Source organism: Mustelus asterias, chromosome 18 (assembly GCF_964213995.1).
Source record: "Mustelus asterias chromosome 18, sMusAst1.hap1.1, whole genome shotgun sequence".
NCBI lineage: Eukaryota > Metazoa > Chordata > Chondrichthyes > Carcharhiniformes > Triakidae > Mustelus > Mustelus asterias.
Window position 1 is genome coordinate 25,579,564 of NC_135818.1, and position 18,436 is coordinate 25,597,999.

Consider the following 18,436-nt stretch of genomic DNA (forward strand, 5'->3'; position numbering starts at 1 on the left):
GGATTTGAGAACAAGGCAGAGAATTTATAAATCAAGGTGCTGCTTAACCAGAAGCCAATATAAGTCAGTGAGCACAGTTGTGAATGGTGAATGGGACTTTGTGTAAGTTAGAATATGGACAGCAGAGTTTTGAATGGCCTCAAGTTTATGGATGGTTGAATGTAGAAACCAGGGGTGCATTGGAATAGTCAAGTGAGGAAATAAAGATGTGAATGAAGGTTTCAGCAGCAGATAAGCTAAGACAGGTGTCAGTATAAGGGCTAATCCTACATGTTGGCTGCTGGTTTGTTTCGAACCATGAAATGCAACCCAGTTTCACCAGATCCCGGCCTCACTAGGTATTGGCCTCATCAGATCTCAGATTCACCCAATCCCAGTTTCACCAGATCCCAATCACCAGACCCAAAACAAACCAAACCAGATCCCTGCCTCACCAGACCTCATCAAATCCTGGATTCACAGATCCCAGTCTCACCCTGACTTTGGTGGTTAGTGATATGAAATGGGACCTGGCTAAAATCTCTCTCTAAACACAGAAGCACCATTGTCACCATAGCTGCAGCTTTCCAGAAATCAAGAACAGGTACATCATCCAATACCTAAAAAAATCTGTTCAGCAAACCCTCAATACAGAAACCAGTGACACAAAGCTCAGAAAGAAATGCTAAGCTTGTTTAACACTGTGACACAAGTGACATAACACTGAAATTAAAATGGATGGAGCCAGTTCTAAAGGAGAAGGAGGAGGAAATGGATGAACTGTGGGAGAGTTTTCATTCCGATTCAGTGATCAGCTTAACTGGACTCAGTGAAGGTACCTGAATAGAACAGATTTTCCACCCTATGTTAATGAATACATGAACAGAACTAACCTTTGTGAGAATTAATTTTGGCAGGTTCATATTCCTCAATTAAGTTCTGGATTTGCTCAGGCTGCACTGGTTTAAAAAGAAACTCACTGAGCCGAGCATCTCTCTGTATCTTGTTTATAAATGTAGACATCTGTTGTCGAGTTAAGTATGGCTTTAGCAGAACATCGCTGAAAAAGAGAACATCTGTAAATTCAACCTACTGTTCCACAAGCTTGAAACTTCACAGGACATATAAATTCTTATCCATCTCGCACTACCCACCCATTTAATCTCCTCCCACAGCCCACGTGCTCTAACCTAACATGGTCTTGGCTGGCCCATTTAATCTCCTCCCACAGCCCATGCACACTCTTCCCTCCATCTCTCAGCCCAGTCAGTCCACTCAGATTCACTGAGTCAGATTCATTGAGTAATTAAGGAAGAGGAATAGATGGGTGGAGAGTTCTGCCTCCTTCAGTCTTGTTTCCACTGGGCAGGGAGTCACAGTGAGAGAGTCTCTGTGTGCCTTGTTATCCTCTCCCACTGAGAGACACTGCTTCTAGAGGGCAGCATCTCATCTGGGCCTCCGTCCTGAAACACAGTGGGGCAGGTAAAACCATACCATAAACAAACAATAGAAACAGGGGAAGGTGCAGTTAAGGAGTGGGTCTTGGTTAATGCAGAAATAGAAACTGGACAAAGTTGCAGAAGTCATATTTTAAAATGCGTCTCACAGCAAATCGAAGATCTCGTTAACCTCAGGCCTCGAGCACAGGTGGGTCAGAAACTGTCTGAAGATTAATTCAGTGAAATCTTCTGGATTGATCAAATCAGTCTGTATGAAGATAGTAAGAAAACAACATTCATTAACTGGGTTTGGTTAGGGGACATGGCAGGTCTGGTATTGTACTCCTGGGAGAATGGCTCTACTTATTTGGGAACGCTGAGATTTCCAGAAATTGTAACATCTGGGTTGGTTGTAATCTCTGGAAGGGGGAGGGGTGTGATATCAGAGAAGACTGTAATCTATGTTTTTGGAGGCTAGGTTGTAATCTCGGGGAGAATGCTGTAATATTTGAGAAGACTGAAATCTCTGTGGGTCTGCAGTCTCTGGACTAGGAGGCTATAATCTCTGGAAGGCTAGAAGTGTCTAGAAGAGCTGTAATCTCCAGGGAAGACTGTAATCTCTATTGTTCTGCAATCTCTGAGTGAACTGGGAGGCTGTAATCTTTGAGGAGGCTGACTCTCATCCCTGTAATATCTGGGAGGACTGTAAAGGGGAGACAGAAAGCAGGAAAATATAGGCCAATTAGCCTAATATCTGTCATACGGAAAATGCAAGAATCCATATTAAGGATGTAATAGCAGTACATTTAGAAAATCATAAACTTTGCAACAGGTAGACTTTAAACCCTCTCAGATTTAAATAATCTGACTCAGATTGCTGGTAAAAGCAATGCCTGATCTCAGACTAGAGGGATGGTGTGTTGTATTCCTACAGAACTGCAGAGTCACTTATATGTGGCAAATTTTGATAATGGTTTCACTTTCACACCAGTCTTTTTGTTCTGCTGAATGTGGAAGGGTTGAGGCTTGTATTCTGCTGGGTGAAATCTTCTAAACCATGCTGCTCTCCTTCACTTCGACATAAGCATACCAATCATATACAAGGATTGGTAAAAGAATAATGTAGAATCAACATGGTTTTGTGAAAGGGAAATTTTAGGGATAAGTTAACAAAAAATGTGGATAAAGGAGAACTTGTGGATGTGGTGTACTTGGATTTCCAAAAGCTGTTTGATAAGGTGCCACATCAAAGATTAATACCTGAAATAAGAGCACAGGGTGCAAATCATGTTATGATGATATGCACCTTGAAAGAAACATACCTTAAAGTGTTGTCAATTATTACCCACCTGACACAGAATATGGATATGATATATTAGCCCCATGGCTGGTAGTCAGTTTGTCAGATACAGGAGTAGACATCATAGTCTTCCAGTCCAATTAACTCTATATACAGTCTTATCTTCAAATAAAGAACCCACATTATTCTTTTACCAATCCTTGTATATGATTGGTATGCTTATGTCGAAGTGAAGGAGAGCAGCATGGTTTAGAAGATTTCACCCAGCAGAATACAAGCCTCAACCCTTCCACATTCAGCAGAACAAAAAGACTGGTGTGAAAGTGAAACCATTATCAAAATTTGCCACATATAAGTGACTCTGCAGTTCTGTAGGAATACAACACACCATCCCTCTAGTCTGAGATCAGGCATTGCTTTTACCAGCAATCTGAGTCAGATTATTTAAATCTGAGAGGGTTTAAAGTCTACCTGTTGCAAAGTTTAAGCAGGAACAGAAATTAAACAGGAGACTCCAGGTGCTCTTGTTTTGAGCAGAACTCCACAGACAGAAGAATTCATTACGACTTATTGTCCCTACATGAAGTCTGGGGAAGCCAATCCATCCAGTAACAGCAAGAAGAAACCTCTAAAAAAAAACCTTTTCACTAGTTGCTTTCATTTTTGAAGCCCTTAGCTATTTTCCCACCTAAATCACTGCTTTGTGAGCTGAGCAGAGAAAATGACCAGGGAAAATTCAGAAATAGCTCAACAAAAGCATCATTGCAGTCGAACCTAAGCCCACCTAAGGCAGTGGCCACTAAAGGTACTGCAACTCAGAGATAAATTAACTCTAAAATAGTTGGAAGAAACTTGCATAGCTGTCAAAAGCATTAAAAATCTTTCTGAAAGCTAAAAACTTTTCGCCACCAGACAATTTTCATTACTCAATTTCATGATGTCCCAAATCACTTTACAACTAATTAAGTACTTTGAGTTTTTTTTAATTAATAATTTGTGGGGCATGGGCATCGCTGGCTGGCCAGCACTTGTTGACCATCCCTTTGAGGGCAGTTGAGAGTCAACCACATTGCTGTGGCTCTGGAGTCACATGTAGGCCAGTGCAGGTAAGACAGATTTCTGTCCCTAAAGGACATTAGTGATTCAGATTGTTTTTTCCGACAATGCTTTCATGGTCATCAGTAGAAATAGAAACCATAGAAACCCTACGGTGCAGAAAGAGGCCATTCAGCTCATCGAGTCTGCACCAACAACAATCCCACCTAAGCCCTATCCCCGTGACCCCACATGTTTACCCCGCTAATCCCTCTAACCTATGCATCCCAGGACACTAAGGGGCAATTTAGTATGGCCAAAGCACCTAACCCACACATCTTTGGACTGTGACACTGCGTGAGGAGACCTGGCCTCCTCTCCCTTCAGCCCATCTCTTCCTCCTCAGCCCATGCTCATGTGCTGAACCTTAAGGGAGGCAGGGACATCAGTGAGGCCTTAATTCAACACTCCTTCAGCTTGGCATCCAAGGCTTGGCCTCCATCTCAATGCAAGGGTGTCACATCCTTTGCACACATTACTGTGCCTGTGTAGGCTTCCCCCATGTCTGTGTGGGTTTCCTCAGGGTGCTCCAGTTTTCTCCCACAGTCTGAAAGACATGCTGGTTAGGTGCATTGGCCATGTTAAGTTCTCCCTCAGTGTACCCAAACAGGCGCCGGAAGATGAAATATGAGTGTAAGCTAGCTAGTAATATAAAAGAAGATAGGAAAAGATTTTTTTTCTATATAAAAGGGAAGAGAGAGGCAAAAATAGCCATTGGACCACTGGAAAATGAAGCTGGAGAAGTAATAATAGGAAACAAAGCAATGGCAGAGGAACTGACTAGTTATTTTACATCAGTCTTCATGGTGGAAGACACCAGTAGGATGCCAGAGCTCCAGGAGAGTCAGGGGGCACAGGTGGGTGTAGTGGCCATCATGAAGGAGAAGGTTCTGGGGAAACTGAAAGGTCTGAAGATGGATGAATCACTTGAACTCCAGGGTTCTAAAACATATAGCTGAGGAAACTATGGAGGCATTGGTGGTGATATTTCAGGAATCACTGGAGGCAAGGAGGGTACCAGAGGACTGGAAAGTGGCTAATGTAACACTGCTGTTTAAGAAAGGGGGGAGGCAGCAGAAGGGAAATTATAGGCCCGTTAGCCTGACTTCGGTCATTGGCAAGATTTTACAGTCCATTATTAAAGATGAGATCGCAGAATACTTGGAAGTGCATGATAAAGTAGGACTGAGTCAGCATGGCTTTGTCAAGGGGAGGTCATGTCTGACAAATCTTTTAGAGTTCTTTGAGGAGGTAACAAGGAAGTTAGATAAAGGAGAACCAGTGGCCCGCAAGGCATCATGGTAAAAGTCATTAGGGCAAAGTCATAGTTCAAGAGAATATTTGGACCTTGAAAATATGAAAGTTTTCTCAGTAAAGTTTTGGATGGGAGAACATTTCATCATAGAATCCCTACAGTGCAAAAGGAGGCCATTCGGCCCATCAAGTCTGCACCGACCACAATCCCACCCCAAGTCCTATTCCCCTAGCCCCACATATTTACCCTGCTAATCTCCTGACACTTGGGTCAATTTAGCATGGCCAATCAACCTGACTCGCACATCTTTGGACTGTAGGAGGAAACTGGAGCACCCAGAGGAAACTCACACAGACACAGGGAGAATGTGCAAACTCCACACAGACAGGACCCGAGGCCGGAATTGAACCTGGGTCTCTGGCGCTGTGAGGTAGCAGTGCTAACCACTGTGCCACCCCTAGAACACCTAATTTAGAACACCTAATCATGAATAGGCTTTATTCATTGTCCGGACGAGATAGACTGGTGCCCAGACATGGTACATGGTGTCACAAGTTAGTCTGGTTTGACAGTGACCTTTACGGGAACCTGTGAAAACGTTCATTTGAACTCTGGGCTGAGCGTCTTAGGCTACTAGGCAACCAGGTTGCCAAGGAGTCAACTTCTGGATTTCACGGACTAATGAAATACCATTATGCTGAGGGGTGGAATTCGATTGGCTAAAGTACTTGACATGTATTATTGTTGATTTGTGTATCCTGAAGATGATTGATTTGAAGCCATTGAAAAGCGGGAACGATTGATAAGAAAAAACTATAATTGATCTGTTTTTGAGTGTATATGTTAGATTCATCAGAGAGCTTCTGCTGCTCTATGTCAGAGTTACTTAACCCTTTGATGCCTGTTGGTTTAAATAAAGTTAGGTCTATATACAGAGATACCTGCCTTGTGAGTCTTGAATTGTCTAAACTTTGGCTAGTATCGGTCACCTCAGGTACCCCACTACAGCGACCTTACCAGAATTTGGCAAAGCATTAGTTCTGGTGAGAAAACTGGTGTGAAACTCTCCAGCTTCACTGGTCTGTTTTCTCTCCAGATCTCGTAACTTTAACATCTAAAATAAAAGTGGGCGTGATTTGCACCTTCACTCTGGCAGCAGGGGACTCTTAGAGCAGGGAACTGGCTCCATCGAGATCAGGGTGCTATATTCATTACAATTAAAGATTTCTATGCTTTCCCCCCTCCCCCCATCATGGAGCTATCTGGGGCCTTTCCTCCACCACGGAGCTACCTGGGGCCTCCCATCCTCCCGAGTCATCCCCGGCACCCCATTTCCACATCCCTCAACCTGTGATATTACCCAGTTACCCATTCCCCCTCCCAGATCATCACCAGCCTCCTCCTCCCCTCCCCATCCCCGATCATCGTTGGCATTCCCATCCCCTCTTCCCCTCCGATCATCGCCATTATCATCATCCATTATCACCATTATTACCAATGTGCAATCCCCCTCCCCCCACCACCACAAACAGTAGAGACCTTGCCCATGGGTATCCCCCAGGGCCCGCCCCAGCAATGCCCCCTGGCATTACAACTGAGCATCACTCTGAAAACTTAAGCAGCCACTGTCAAAGATCACTACAAAAAAGACTGGTTGGAAAGGAAACCACTGATATCTTTCAGAGATTTGTACTTTCATTGCTCTGTTGAAATACACAAGGACACAATATCATTTTATTTTGCTTTCTTGTCGATAATTTGATTCTTTAAAAGTTAAACCCTTGGTTTAGAAAAAAAAGGGATGTTGTGATATGATCATAGAATCCTGCAGCGCAGAAGGAAGCCATTTGGCCCATCGAGTCTGCACCGACCACAATCCCACCCAGGCTCTATCCCTATAACCCCATGCATTTACCTTAGCTAGTCTCCCTAACACTAAGGGGCAATTTAGCATGGCCAATCCACCTAACCTGCACATCTTTGGACTGTGGGAGGAAACGAGAGCACCCGGAGGAAACCCACACAGAAACGGGGAGAATGTGCAAACTCCACACAGACAGTGACCGAAGCCGGGAATCGAACCCAGGTCCCTGATGCTGTGAGGCAGCAGTGCTAACCACTGTGCCACCATGCCGCCCCACCACTGTGCCACCGCGCCGCCCCGCCACTGTGTTGCCCCATTTGACATGCATTTTTAAGGGGACATGTCTTAAACTGCATTACCCACCTGATACAGGATATGATGCATTAATTTCATGGATTGTAGTCATTGGGCAAGCAGCAGGAGTAGACATCTGTACTGTATTTCATTCCCCAGTCCAGTTAACTCTATCTATATATCTTATCTTCAAATAAAGAACTCACATTATTGCTTCACCAATCCTCGTGTATGACTGATACGTTCATATCGACAACAAGAACATCATCAAACAGCGTAGGGGTCACATATTAGCACAGATAGAGGACTGGTTGGCTGACAGGAAGCTGAGATAGGGATAAATGGGTCATTTTTGGGTTGGCAAGCTGTAACTAGTGGTGTGCCACAGGGATCAGTGTAGGGGCCTCAACTATTTACAATTTATATCAGTGACTTGGATGAAGGGACTAAATATATGGGGGGGGGGGGGGGGGGGGGGGGGGAAATTTTACCAAAAAATAGCAGAGTGTTGTCTCTGGCAAGAAAACCGGAATATTTCTCTCGAGATCTTACCACACTCTACTTAAGGGGATGTGTTCATCATCATCATGTGAGGATTGGGGGCTAAACTCACCAACTAAACCTGGCTGAACTGAGATGAGGACGCCATATTTAAAGGGCACCCCGATCATAACCTGAATAAACCATCTCCCGAGTCCAGCAGTTCAGAGGTTCACTCAACTGATTCCTGGATTATTTTATGAGAAAAGGTTGACAGGTTGGGCTGATACCCATTGGAATTTAAAAGAATGAGAAGCGCTCTGATTGAAAGATATGAGGCAGGAAGGGTTTGACAGGGTGGATGCTGAGACAATGTTTCTCTCTTGTTGAAGAGTCTAGAAACAGGGGACAATGTCTAATAATTAGGGGCTTCCCATTTAAGACTGAGATGAGTAGAATAGTTTTTTGTCTCAGAGGATCACTTTCATGTGGAATTCTTTTTCTCAGAGAACAGTGTAGGCTCTGTCATTAAACATATTCAAGGCTGAGTTAGTTAGATTTTTGATAGATGAGGGAGTCAAGAGTTATAGGGTCAGACAGGAAAGTGAAGTTGAGACCGCAGTCAGATCAGGCATGGCGGAGCAGGCTTGAATGACTCCTAGTTCTTATGTTTTGCAGTGGGAGGCTGTAATCTTCAGGGGATTGCAATCTCCAGGTAGTCTGTAAAACTCTGGGGTTTCATTTCTGAATGGACTGTAGCCTCTGGGGGTGCTGTAAACTCTGGGGGTTCTGTAATTTCTGGTGGAGGGGAACATCTGTAATCTCAAAGGGAACAGTAATCTCGGAAGGTCTGTAATCTCTGTGGAATTATAATCTTGGATGAGGGTTGAGGCCATACTGTAATCTCCAGGAGTCTGTAATCTCTGGAGGGACTGAAATCTTGGATGTGGGTTGAGGACGAACTGTAATCCCTGGGGAGTCTGTAATCTCTGGAGGAACTGTAATCCTGCATGTTGAGGACGAATAATCTCTAGAACAAGGTGCGAGTGTGCCGTGGTCGCCGCCATTCCCGCGCCCTTGCATCAAGCCACCCTTCAAGCTCCAACCATTTCTTTCAGCTCCCGCTCGACTGCAACATTCAAAATCCATTCCCCTCCCAACAGCCGTTGGCCTCGAGCCGCTTCTCTCCCTCTTTTAGAGCAAAACAAATAAATTAACTCAAATGAACTCAGGGGCAAAGTAAAAAGGGCAGCTCCCCAAAAGGAGGGGGAACAGCCCGAACAGAACCAAAGTACGAAGGAAACTTAAAACATTAAATCATAATGTGGTTATCGGGGTCTATAATGCACTCCAGCCCCTGTGGTGCCCAACGGGCGTGGAAGGCGTCAACTGCGCCCGTGGACACCACATGTTCCCTCTCCAGAAACACCTGGCCGCGAAAGTAGCTGCGGTAGAGGGGCAGACAGTCAGGATGGACGACCCCATCGATCGCCCGCTGCCTGGACCGGTAAATGGCGCGTCTCGCCAGGCCCAGGAGCAGGTTCACAAGGAGGTCGCCATCCCGACCCGGCCCTCTCCGCGCCAGGTGTCCGTAGATCAGGAGCGTGGGACTGAAGTGCAAACAAAACATTAATAAAAGGTTTTTCAGGAAAACAAAAAAGGAGTGCAACCTAAGACACAAAACATAGACATGGTCCATGGACTCCACAAGGTCACAGAAGGGGCAAGCTTGGGAGCCCGTGAGCCTATATAACTTAGGGTTGTGCGGAACTGTGCAACACCCTCCATCCCAAGATAATTGGGGGAGATCCCTCCGTAGAGGGACCTCCACTGGGGACCTCCGCCACCCGGCGGCAACAAGGCCCGCCAAGGTGTATCTGGGCAACAGGCGAGGATGCGGTAGTGGAAGGTGTGCAGCAGCAGTCCGTACAGGAAATGCCTCCACGCGGTGGAAAAAGGCACGGAGGACATTTCCGTGAGGCGGGCACATGCTGCGGGGCACCTGACCCGGGAGGGGGGGGGGGGGGGGGGGGGGGGGGGAGGCGGGGGGGGGGTCTAGGCTTTGGGTCAATGTGGAATTCCGTCCGAGCAGGGGAACGCTCGGGCAGGATCCCGCTGCACACCTGCGCCGCCTCGAGACTGCGTGTGCACTCGGGGCCGAGCACGACCGTCCTAAGGTCTTGGATGACTTTGGCCGTGCGCCGGACAGCCACCCCCGCGCGCTCAGCCAGCACGTGGGGGCTTATCCAGCCTGCTCCTCCATCATCCAGCACGTCCCTGATCCTGGTCACCCCGGCGTCCACAGCCCCCCTCTCCGCCAGCCACCTGAAGTTATGCAGCTGGAGGAGCGGATTCCTGAGCAGCGGCTCTCGCACGAGAGCAGCTACTCCTGACGGGGGAGAGCTGCGTTGCGAGGCGACCGTGTTCCAGACAGTGAGAAGGTCCTGGTAAAAGACGGGCAACGCCTGCAAGGAGGTCGGAATGCGCCCCAGATTTATATGCAGGAGCTGCACGTCATAATTCAGGCTGTGCAACTGGCGGAAGAAATACGTCGCCAGGGCACACCATTGTGGAGAAGGCTCAATGTAAAGGTATCTCTGCAGGATCTGGAGGCGGAAGGTCGCTACCCGTGTGCGAAGGCACACGAGACCTTGACCGCCCTCTGCAAGCGGGAAATGCAGAACTGCAGCAGAGACCCAGTGCAGTCGGCTGTCCCAGAAGACCCCCACGAGGGTTTTCTGGATATTGGCGACAAAGCCAGGGGGAGGGGTCAAAGTGACCAGCCGGTACCACAACATGGGGGCGAGCAGCTGGTTTATGATGAGAACTCGCGCCCTGTAGGACAGCACTTGGAGCAATCCTGTCCAGCGACTCAGGCGAGCGGAGACTTTGGCCTCCAGCTCCTGCCAGTTCATCGGCCAGGATTCCTCGGCTGGGCAGAGATGGGCCCCCAAGTAGAGGAGGTTGGTCCTGCTCCAGGTGAAAAGCCTGAGCTCCTCCGTAAGGGGGTCCGTCTCCCACGGACCGACCAGGAGTCCGGAGCACTTGGCCCAGTTGATCCTGGCGGAGGACACGGCGGAATACACCGCCTGGCATTCTCACATCCTCCGCAGGTCAGCTGGGTCCGTGAACATGAGGAGCACGTCATCGGCGTAAGCCGACAGGACCACCCCTATGTCCGGATCGCGTAGAGCCAAACCCAACAACCTCCTCCACAAGAGGCGCAGGAATGGCTCCTCGCATATAGAATACAGTTGGCCGGACAAGGGGCAGCCCTGCCGTACTCCTCTCCCAAAGCGAAGGGGCGCTATCAGGGACCCGTTAACCTTAATTGGACACTCTGCGGCAGAGTACAGTAATCGGATCCGGGCAACGAAATGCATCCCAAACCCGAGTGCCCGCAGAGTCCCAAGTAGTTCTTTAAAGGGACGTCTTGATAAGGACATGAATGAGATGGGAATAGAGGGATATAGTCCCCGGAAGCGTAGGGGGTTTTAGTTAAGTCGGGCAGCATGGTCGGTGCAGGCTTGGAGGGCCGAAGGGCCTGTTCCTGTGCTGTAATTTTCTTTGTTCTTTGTTCTTAAATACTCGTGCTCCACCCTGTCGAACGCCTTCTCCTGAGAGCCGCTTCTCTCTCCTCTCGTATCGCAACAATCACTGGACAACAGAGACTACCGGGCAGTTCATATGACGCAGTGGTTGCTGTGGTTTTGGTGGGTTCAGAGGTGCGTTTGCGCCCTGGTTGAGCCCGCGGACAGGCTTTGACATGTGCTTGATCACCGGCTGCCATTAGAAAGTGATGTCGTTTATGGCGGACATTTCACCCCAAAGATTTCACTAGAATCGCGTTTTCAAAAGCAACATGAACAATGTAAATTTGTGCGGTGAACGAATTATCCCATGGTCAATATGACATGGGCTCTCTTTCAAGAATTAAATGATATGCTATGAGGAAAGAAGTGGGCAATTCAGAAACTGTTCCAGCGGAACGCGTAGTTGGGTGAGGAAATATATACACCCGTATTTATTCTAATATCTTTTAACTACTCGTTTACGCACATATGTATGGCGATGGCAAAGAACCAAATACTTTCCAAACAATAAACACTAAATCGCACAAGACACTTTAATTTAGCGTCATTATATCTAGCTTATCATACTGTGTACAAAGAACCACACAGAAAACAATCTTTGTGAAGTACGTAGTCATTATCTAATATTAAATATATTGCGGACCATTTGGCACACAGCAGGGATATGTGACAGAGTGTAATACAAAATGATGCCAATTCAAACCATTGCCAGAATTCTACTATCCCACCCGCTCCACCCATCGGAGCGGGCGAGGGGTGGACAACAGAAATGTCAGCTGACCGTGGGCAGGAATTTCCGGTCCCACTCGAGCGAGGCTGTAAAATGTGATTTTGATTTGATTTGATTTGATTTATTATTGTCACATGTATTAACATACAGTGAAAAGTCTTGTTTCTTGTGCGCTTCTTGTGTTGTTGAAGGAGAGCAGATAAATGATACGATTCTCATTAAGGACTGAAATCAAATTCACATCTCACAATTACAAGCGTGTACGATGCATTACAATGATCTAATGTTGCTGTTTCGATTTGCCATTTAACTTGGTAAATGCAAGAAAGTTAATTTTCATATAGTGTGGGCTCCAGTTATATTACAGTGCAACCAGTTTTTTCTGTTTTCTGGTTGGCATTGATTGGTATATCTTCATGTTTAATACCAATTAGCATTTTAACTGTAATTCTTGTTGCGCTGAAGTTTGAATTAAACTGAAGTTCAGTCCAAATGCGGATTTAAACTGAGCACACAGAATGAATGGCCGCGCAATGAGGAAACACTTTCTTGCGGATTGCTGAATTGTGGCGCACCCTATGCCCCGCCCCTTGGGCTATGTCGGTTTGCTACTACATTGTGGGGCTTTTATGAGCAATCAATTTAGCTGAAAAATAGTGGGTGTGCCCCAGAATTGTTTGTCTCATTGAAGTGTGCCGTGTTACTGAAAAGGTTGGGAGCCACTGCAGTAGGCGTCTGTAATCTCTTGCGGGACTAATCTCGGAGTAAGGTACTGTAATTTCTGGGGGTTTGTAAACTCCCAGAGTTACTGTGATCTTGGAGGGGGGTTGGGGATGAACTGTAATCTCCTGGGGGTTGCTGTTATCTGCAGTGCAGAAGGTTGTTATCTCCAGAGTTGTGGGGATCTCCTTGCTTCAGGGCTGCTGTGTTGAATCCCAGGAGGTTATTTTTTTCGCAGTTTAGGTGAAGGACTTAGGTAGAACTGACACTCACCTTGAGACTGGGGAGGTGACTGGCAACAAGCGCTGCCTCTACTCGCTTCCGGTCAGCTGGAAACATCTGGTAAATGCTGCAGACACAAACATCATGAGGAGAAAGAACATCTTTAACTCCAAAGTTACTTATTGTAAGACCAGTTTACTGCCGATGAGTTAATTAAATATCAGGATTTATGGCAATGTTCATTTATCAGTCAGATAGGAATTATTTTATATATTTTTTACATCTGCACTTTTATAAATCAGAAATTAATGGGTTTTTTCAAATTCTCAACATACTTTTTGACTGGAATCCGTCGCTCTTCATTCACAAACAGTTTTATCTTTGTGAACCTGTGGAATAAAATGATAAAATTTATCAGCGTTCTTGTTTATCCGGGGTTTTCAACAACCACAACAGTATCTATTTAATGACCACTTAAGGGCCGCATCCCGCCATTGCTGCAAACAGATCTGTCATCATGCATGACAGGTATGGCCAGCTTGTCACGTACAGGGGGAGGACCCCAATCTAAGACACTCAGTGCCAGACTAAGGGGTCGGAACATTGGGATGGGGGCGAGGGGGGGCGGGGGGGGGATGGTTCTGGTGAGAGCCATCTCCTGCCCTTCCTGCTGACCTCCTTGCACTCCTCACCTTGCAACTGCCCCCCCCCCCCCATTATGAAACCCCACTCCCCCTACATTGTTGACCTGTGGCCTGAGTTGTTTCACAGTCCTGGAACTCTGATGTCTGTCCTCCTGGCAGCACAGTAAGAAGTTTAACAACACCAGGTTAAAGTCCAACAGGTTTATTTGGTAGCAAAAGCCACACAAGGTTTTGGAGCTCTAAGCCCCTTCTTCAGGTGAGTGGGAATTCTGTTCACAAACAGGGCATATAAAGACGCAAACTCAATTTACATGAATAATGGTTGGAATGCGAATACTTACAGCTAATCAAGTCTTTAAGATATAAATAATGTGAATGGAGAGAGCATCAAGACAGGCTAAAGAGATGTGTATTGTCTCCAGACAGTGAGACTCTGCAGGTCCAGGCAAGCTGCCTCCTGGCAGCAGACATGCCTCAGTGGCACTGCTGAGCACAAGAGCCTCTGGCCTCTGAATTGCTGGCAGCTCTCGGTAAGTGAGATTTCTTCCATGGAAAGGCCTGCCACTGACCATGTCACTGCCTGATTCAGCGGCAGTGAGATCCCTGGTGCCTCAACAAGATTGTGATAAGGCACATGTGAGCAGGAAGCGGGGTAGGGCCAACAGGCATACATTGCTTCACATATAAGGACAGCAGTCTTCATCAATGCCTGTCTGTGAGAAGTTTTACTAAACTGCCTGGAAATGGCAGAGTCACATTACTTTGGCAAACCAGTCAGTTAGGTAGTTACAAAACCCAAACATCCCCCTTTTCATATAAAAAAATACAAACATCTCCTTTTTTCTAGCAACCAAAAGACACATTTGCATGGACAATCCTGTGTGACTGAGTTACCCAAGTTACCCATTATATACCCACTGTTCTCATGCACTAACAACTGTTTGTTTTAATAATCTTTGTACAGACATTGCACATATTAGGCGGAATTTTCTCAGGAAAAGTCTACATGTTGACGGGGTGTTTTCTTGCCTGTTTTTCCAGCGAATTAAGTTACGTGAGTTTACGGCCCTTTGAGGCTGCAATCTGATTCACATCAATGAGGGGAGGAGCAGAGCTTCTTCACGCAGGGAGGCCAATAGCAGTGTACACAGTATATTGGCAGATCAGTCAGAAACAACCCCCTGTCCACGGACATCGCCCCCCTCATGGGTCCTCCACTGATCCCCACCCTCCCCACCCCCCCGATCGCTGGCCTCCTGATTGCCAGCTCCAAACCCTGAGCACTGCCACCCCCACCCCCAGATCAGAGGCCCCAACTCTCAATTACTGGCCCTGATCACGCCCCCCCCCCCCCCCAATCGCCAGCTTCAACCCTCGATCGGCTGCCCCAAACCCCGATCACTGACCCCCAACTCCTGATCGCTAACCCTCCCTGATCGGTGGCCCCAACCCTTGATCGGTGACCCCATCAACCAGCCCCACCCCCAATGCAGTGTTCCTCCCTTCCCTTCCCTTCTACCGTACTCTCTCCGCCTCCCCCACCTGGCTCCGCCCTGTCAGTTCCCACCACATCCAGCCCTGCTTCCTCAGGCCCCACCCCTCTGGCACTGCCAGTTGCTCAGTGGGCATTGCCAGCCTGGGACCAAGGGGAACTGCCCGATCCTGCCCCCGACTACCTGGGAGCTTCAGTGGCCTTCGATCCCACCAGCGAGACCATCACATCTGGTCCTAGTTGGTGGGGACCATCTGTGATCCTCTGAGGATCTCCACTGGTGAGGTCCAAAAGCTAAATGAACCTGGATTATTACATCCCGGGCTCACTAATAACATTAAAATGAGCTTCTAATATTTAAATCAGCCTTACGCCCTTCCCGGGGCTGGCAAGAAATTGGACACAAGCCTGATTTTTTGCTTCTTGCTCATATTTCCCGCCCTGCTACGCTACTCGTTTAGTGCAACTAGGTGGAAAAATCGTCTTTAAACTTCCATCTTAATCGAACGCATTGACATCGATGTTCGTCAAGGTGATGGTTCTTGTCTAAAGAGTGATGCTCCCATGGCCCTTGTTACTTTGGTGACTTGTTATTCCATTGTAGCTCTTGGGAACAAGTGGATCTCGAGGATTGGTGATAGTTTTGTGCTCAGTACAGCTGGTGAGATTCTTTCTCCCTGACCAGTTGTTGCTGTGAAGGAACAGCTTTGCTAGTTGCTTGGATATGCCTGTGGTTACCCCGCATATTTGGTAGCTCACTTCCATTGCGTATGACTGAAGTGACAATTATCTCGACACATGCCAAGTTACCACATGTGCTGACTCCTGTTGAGAGCATTGATCAATGCTCAGCTCATCTGGTTTCAGTAGCATTTTTGTTATTGGAAAAGTAATTTGCACATAGCATGTCAGTCTCTGGACAGGACTACTTTCCATGCTTTCAATTGGTGTGTTTCTCCACTCAAAGATTGCCTTGTATACATCTGTGCCAGATGAGCTCAATTAATGATATGTTGATATTCACTGCTGCCTCAACCTTTCCATTCAACTAAGGATAGTGCTGAGATAATGTGCGGTGCTGAATTTCCCAATCCTTTGTGAATCGGTTGAATTCTTCACTCGTGTACTGAGGACCATTGTCACTCATCACAATGTCTGGAATGCTATTCTGACTGCTTTCAGGCATCCTACTGTTGAGGTCAGCTGGTCAGCTTTGAAGGAGCTTGTGGCTGGACTCCACTATTATTTTGTCTCTCCCAAGCATGTACTGGTGAAAATGTTCACAGGATCTTTCTTGATCTGAGCATGGCGTCGTTCCATATGCATTAGTGCCCCGGATGAAAATTAAATTGGTTGTCCTTGCTGCATTAGACCCATCTCACTGGCATCACACTGTAAAGTGACTTCATCATTGACATCATAGTACGTCAGCATAGGCGTTCACTCATTGTTTGATTTTAGTGAACCCCATTTCTTGTTCTGATCCCCAGTACCACAGCACCTCTTTGGCAGTGAGCTTGCATAATGGTTCACACTCTGCTGACAGATTAGGCAAATAGTTTACTCAATAGTTTGCAAATCCAGCAAATTGTTGCACTGCTTTCACATCAGTTGGTCACTGCATTGCTGGGGAGGTGATGACCTACTGGTATTATCGTCAGAATATTAATCCAAAAACTCAGCTCATGTTCTGGGGACCCTGGTTCAAATCCTGCCATGGCAGATGGTGGAATTTGAATTCAATAAAAATATCTGGAATTAAGAATCTACTGATGATGATAAAATCATTGTCGATTGTTGGGAAAACCCATCTCGTTCACTAATGTCCTTTAGGGAAGGAAATCTGTCATCCTTACCTGGTCTGGCCTACATGTGACTCCAGAGCCACAGCAGACTCTCAGCTGCCCTCCAAGGGCAATTAGGGATGGGCAATAAATGCCGGCCAGCCAGTGGCGCCCATGCCCCATGAATGAATAAAAAACTCACCTTGTCAGGGTCCTGATGAAGACCTTCTGCTGTCAATACATGATCTATGTATTTGACTTCAGGCATCTTCAGTGGCAATTTGTTCTTGTTCAGCCTTCAGATTCATCTGATGTGCTTTCTCCAGCAGTGGTATTAAATTCTGATCGTGGTCCTCTTTGGCTTCTTCCATTGTGTCTCCAAATCTATAGACTAGTATATCATCCACAATGGCTTCTGGGAAGATCACTGACTATCTCATGCTGTCTGTGCTGATACTCTTCTGCAGCCGTGGAAATGCCAAACAATATGTATCTGCTGAACGGCGTCAGAATGTCATTAGAAAGCTTCTGTTTTCATCCATCTTCACTTACCCAGTAACCATCCTTCGAATCTAGGATAGTCAATATCTTTGCTTTGGCACATTGTGCCAAAAATTCCTGTGATAGTTAGCACAGGGTAGTGAGATCTCTTCAGCGCTTCACTTTGATCCTTTGAATCCAAGCATACTCTCGGAGTTCCAGGTTATTACACTGCTGCCATGCTGCTTATCCAGTCTGTAGGAGTTGTCACTTTATTACTCACTGATTACTCCCCTTTTTCCAGCTCTTCTATCTTGCCCTTTAGGTTTGACCTGAGGGCAGCTGGAACTCTTCTCCTAGTTTTACACTCTCATTTAATTTGAAATAATATTCTCTTGGCAGACGTCTCAACCCTGTAAATATATCATTGTATTCCTCTAGGATCTGTTCTGCTGTAGCTGATTTTGTGTGCTGTGACACATTGTAAACATCTGTTGGTATGTTCAGGGTTACTAGTCCAAGCTTTAGACTGGCTTCAGTTGTGATGAGTGGCTATTGTGTCCCATCTATAATCTGGAACTCGAGATCTTCCTTCCTGCCATTACATTGGGCTGTAAGACTAACTTGTCCTCTCTGTGAATCTCGTGCCATCATCTAGCCTAAATTTTAATTTCAAGAGCTTCATTTTCAGATCTCCATGTTGAGCCACTTCACACAGGTCTGTGAAGGTCATTATGTTGCCTGATGCCTCTGTATCTATTTGGCTTTTCTTGTTCACCTGATACCCTCCCTTTGCAGTCATCATGGTAACAGTCACAAACCATTTGTCTCCTGTAGTCTTGACTGAGTCAATCTTTCATCCTTTCGTGTCTGCCTTTCCTTTGTCCTTTACTCTGCAGGTAGCAATTCCGCTTGCAGCCTGTGTGTGCTTTTGTTTTGTCCTTTTTTCAGCAGTTTTTTGCAGAATTATACTTTCTGCGTGTCTTTCTCGCTGTGTCTCACTTATAGCCCTTCCACTGGACTTTACATGTGTGCATAGAACCTTACACATGTAAAATCTGGGAT

General features: G+C 46.5%; 1 protein-coding gene across 1 annotated transcript in view; it reads right to left on the reverse strand.

Annotated features, from left to right (window-relative positions):
* Window positions 1–18,436, reverse strand: part of LOC144506814 (1-phosphatidylinositol 4,5-bisphosphate phosphodiesterase beta-2-like) — an 82,609-nt gene that overhangs the window by 48,466 nt on the left and 15,707 nt on the right. The window contains exons 4-7 of the mRNA XM_078233172.1: window positions 13,307–13,360; window positions 13,023–13,098; window positions 1,586–1,686; window positions 873–1,039 (exon numbers count right to left, since the gene is read on the reverse strand). Coding sequence (XP_078089298.1) covers window positions 873–1,039; window positions 1,586–1,686; window positions 13,023–13,098; window positions 13,307–13,360 — 398 coding nt within the window. The remainder of the gene's footprint in view (window positions 1–872; window positions 1,040–1,585; window positions 1,687–13,022; window positions 13,099–13,306; window positions 13,361–18,436) is intronic.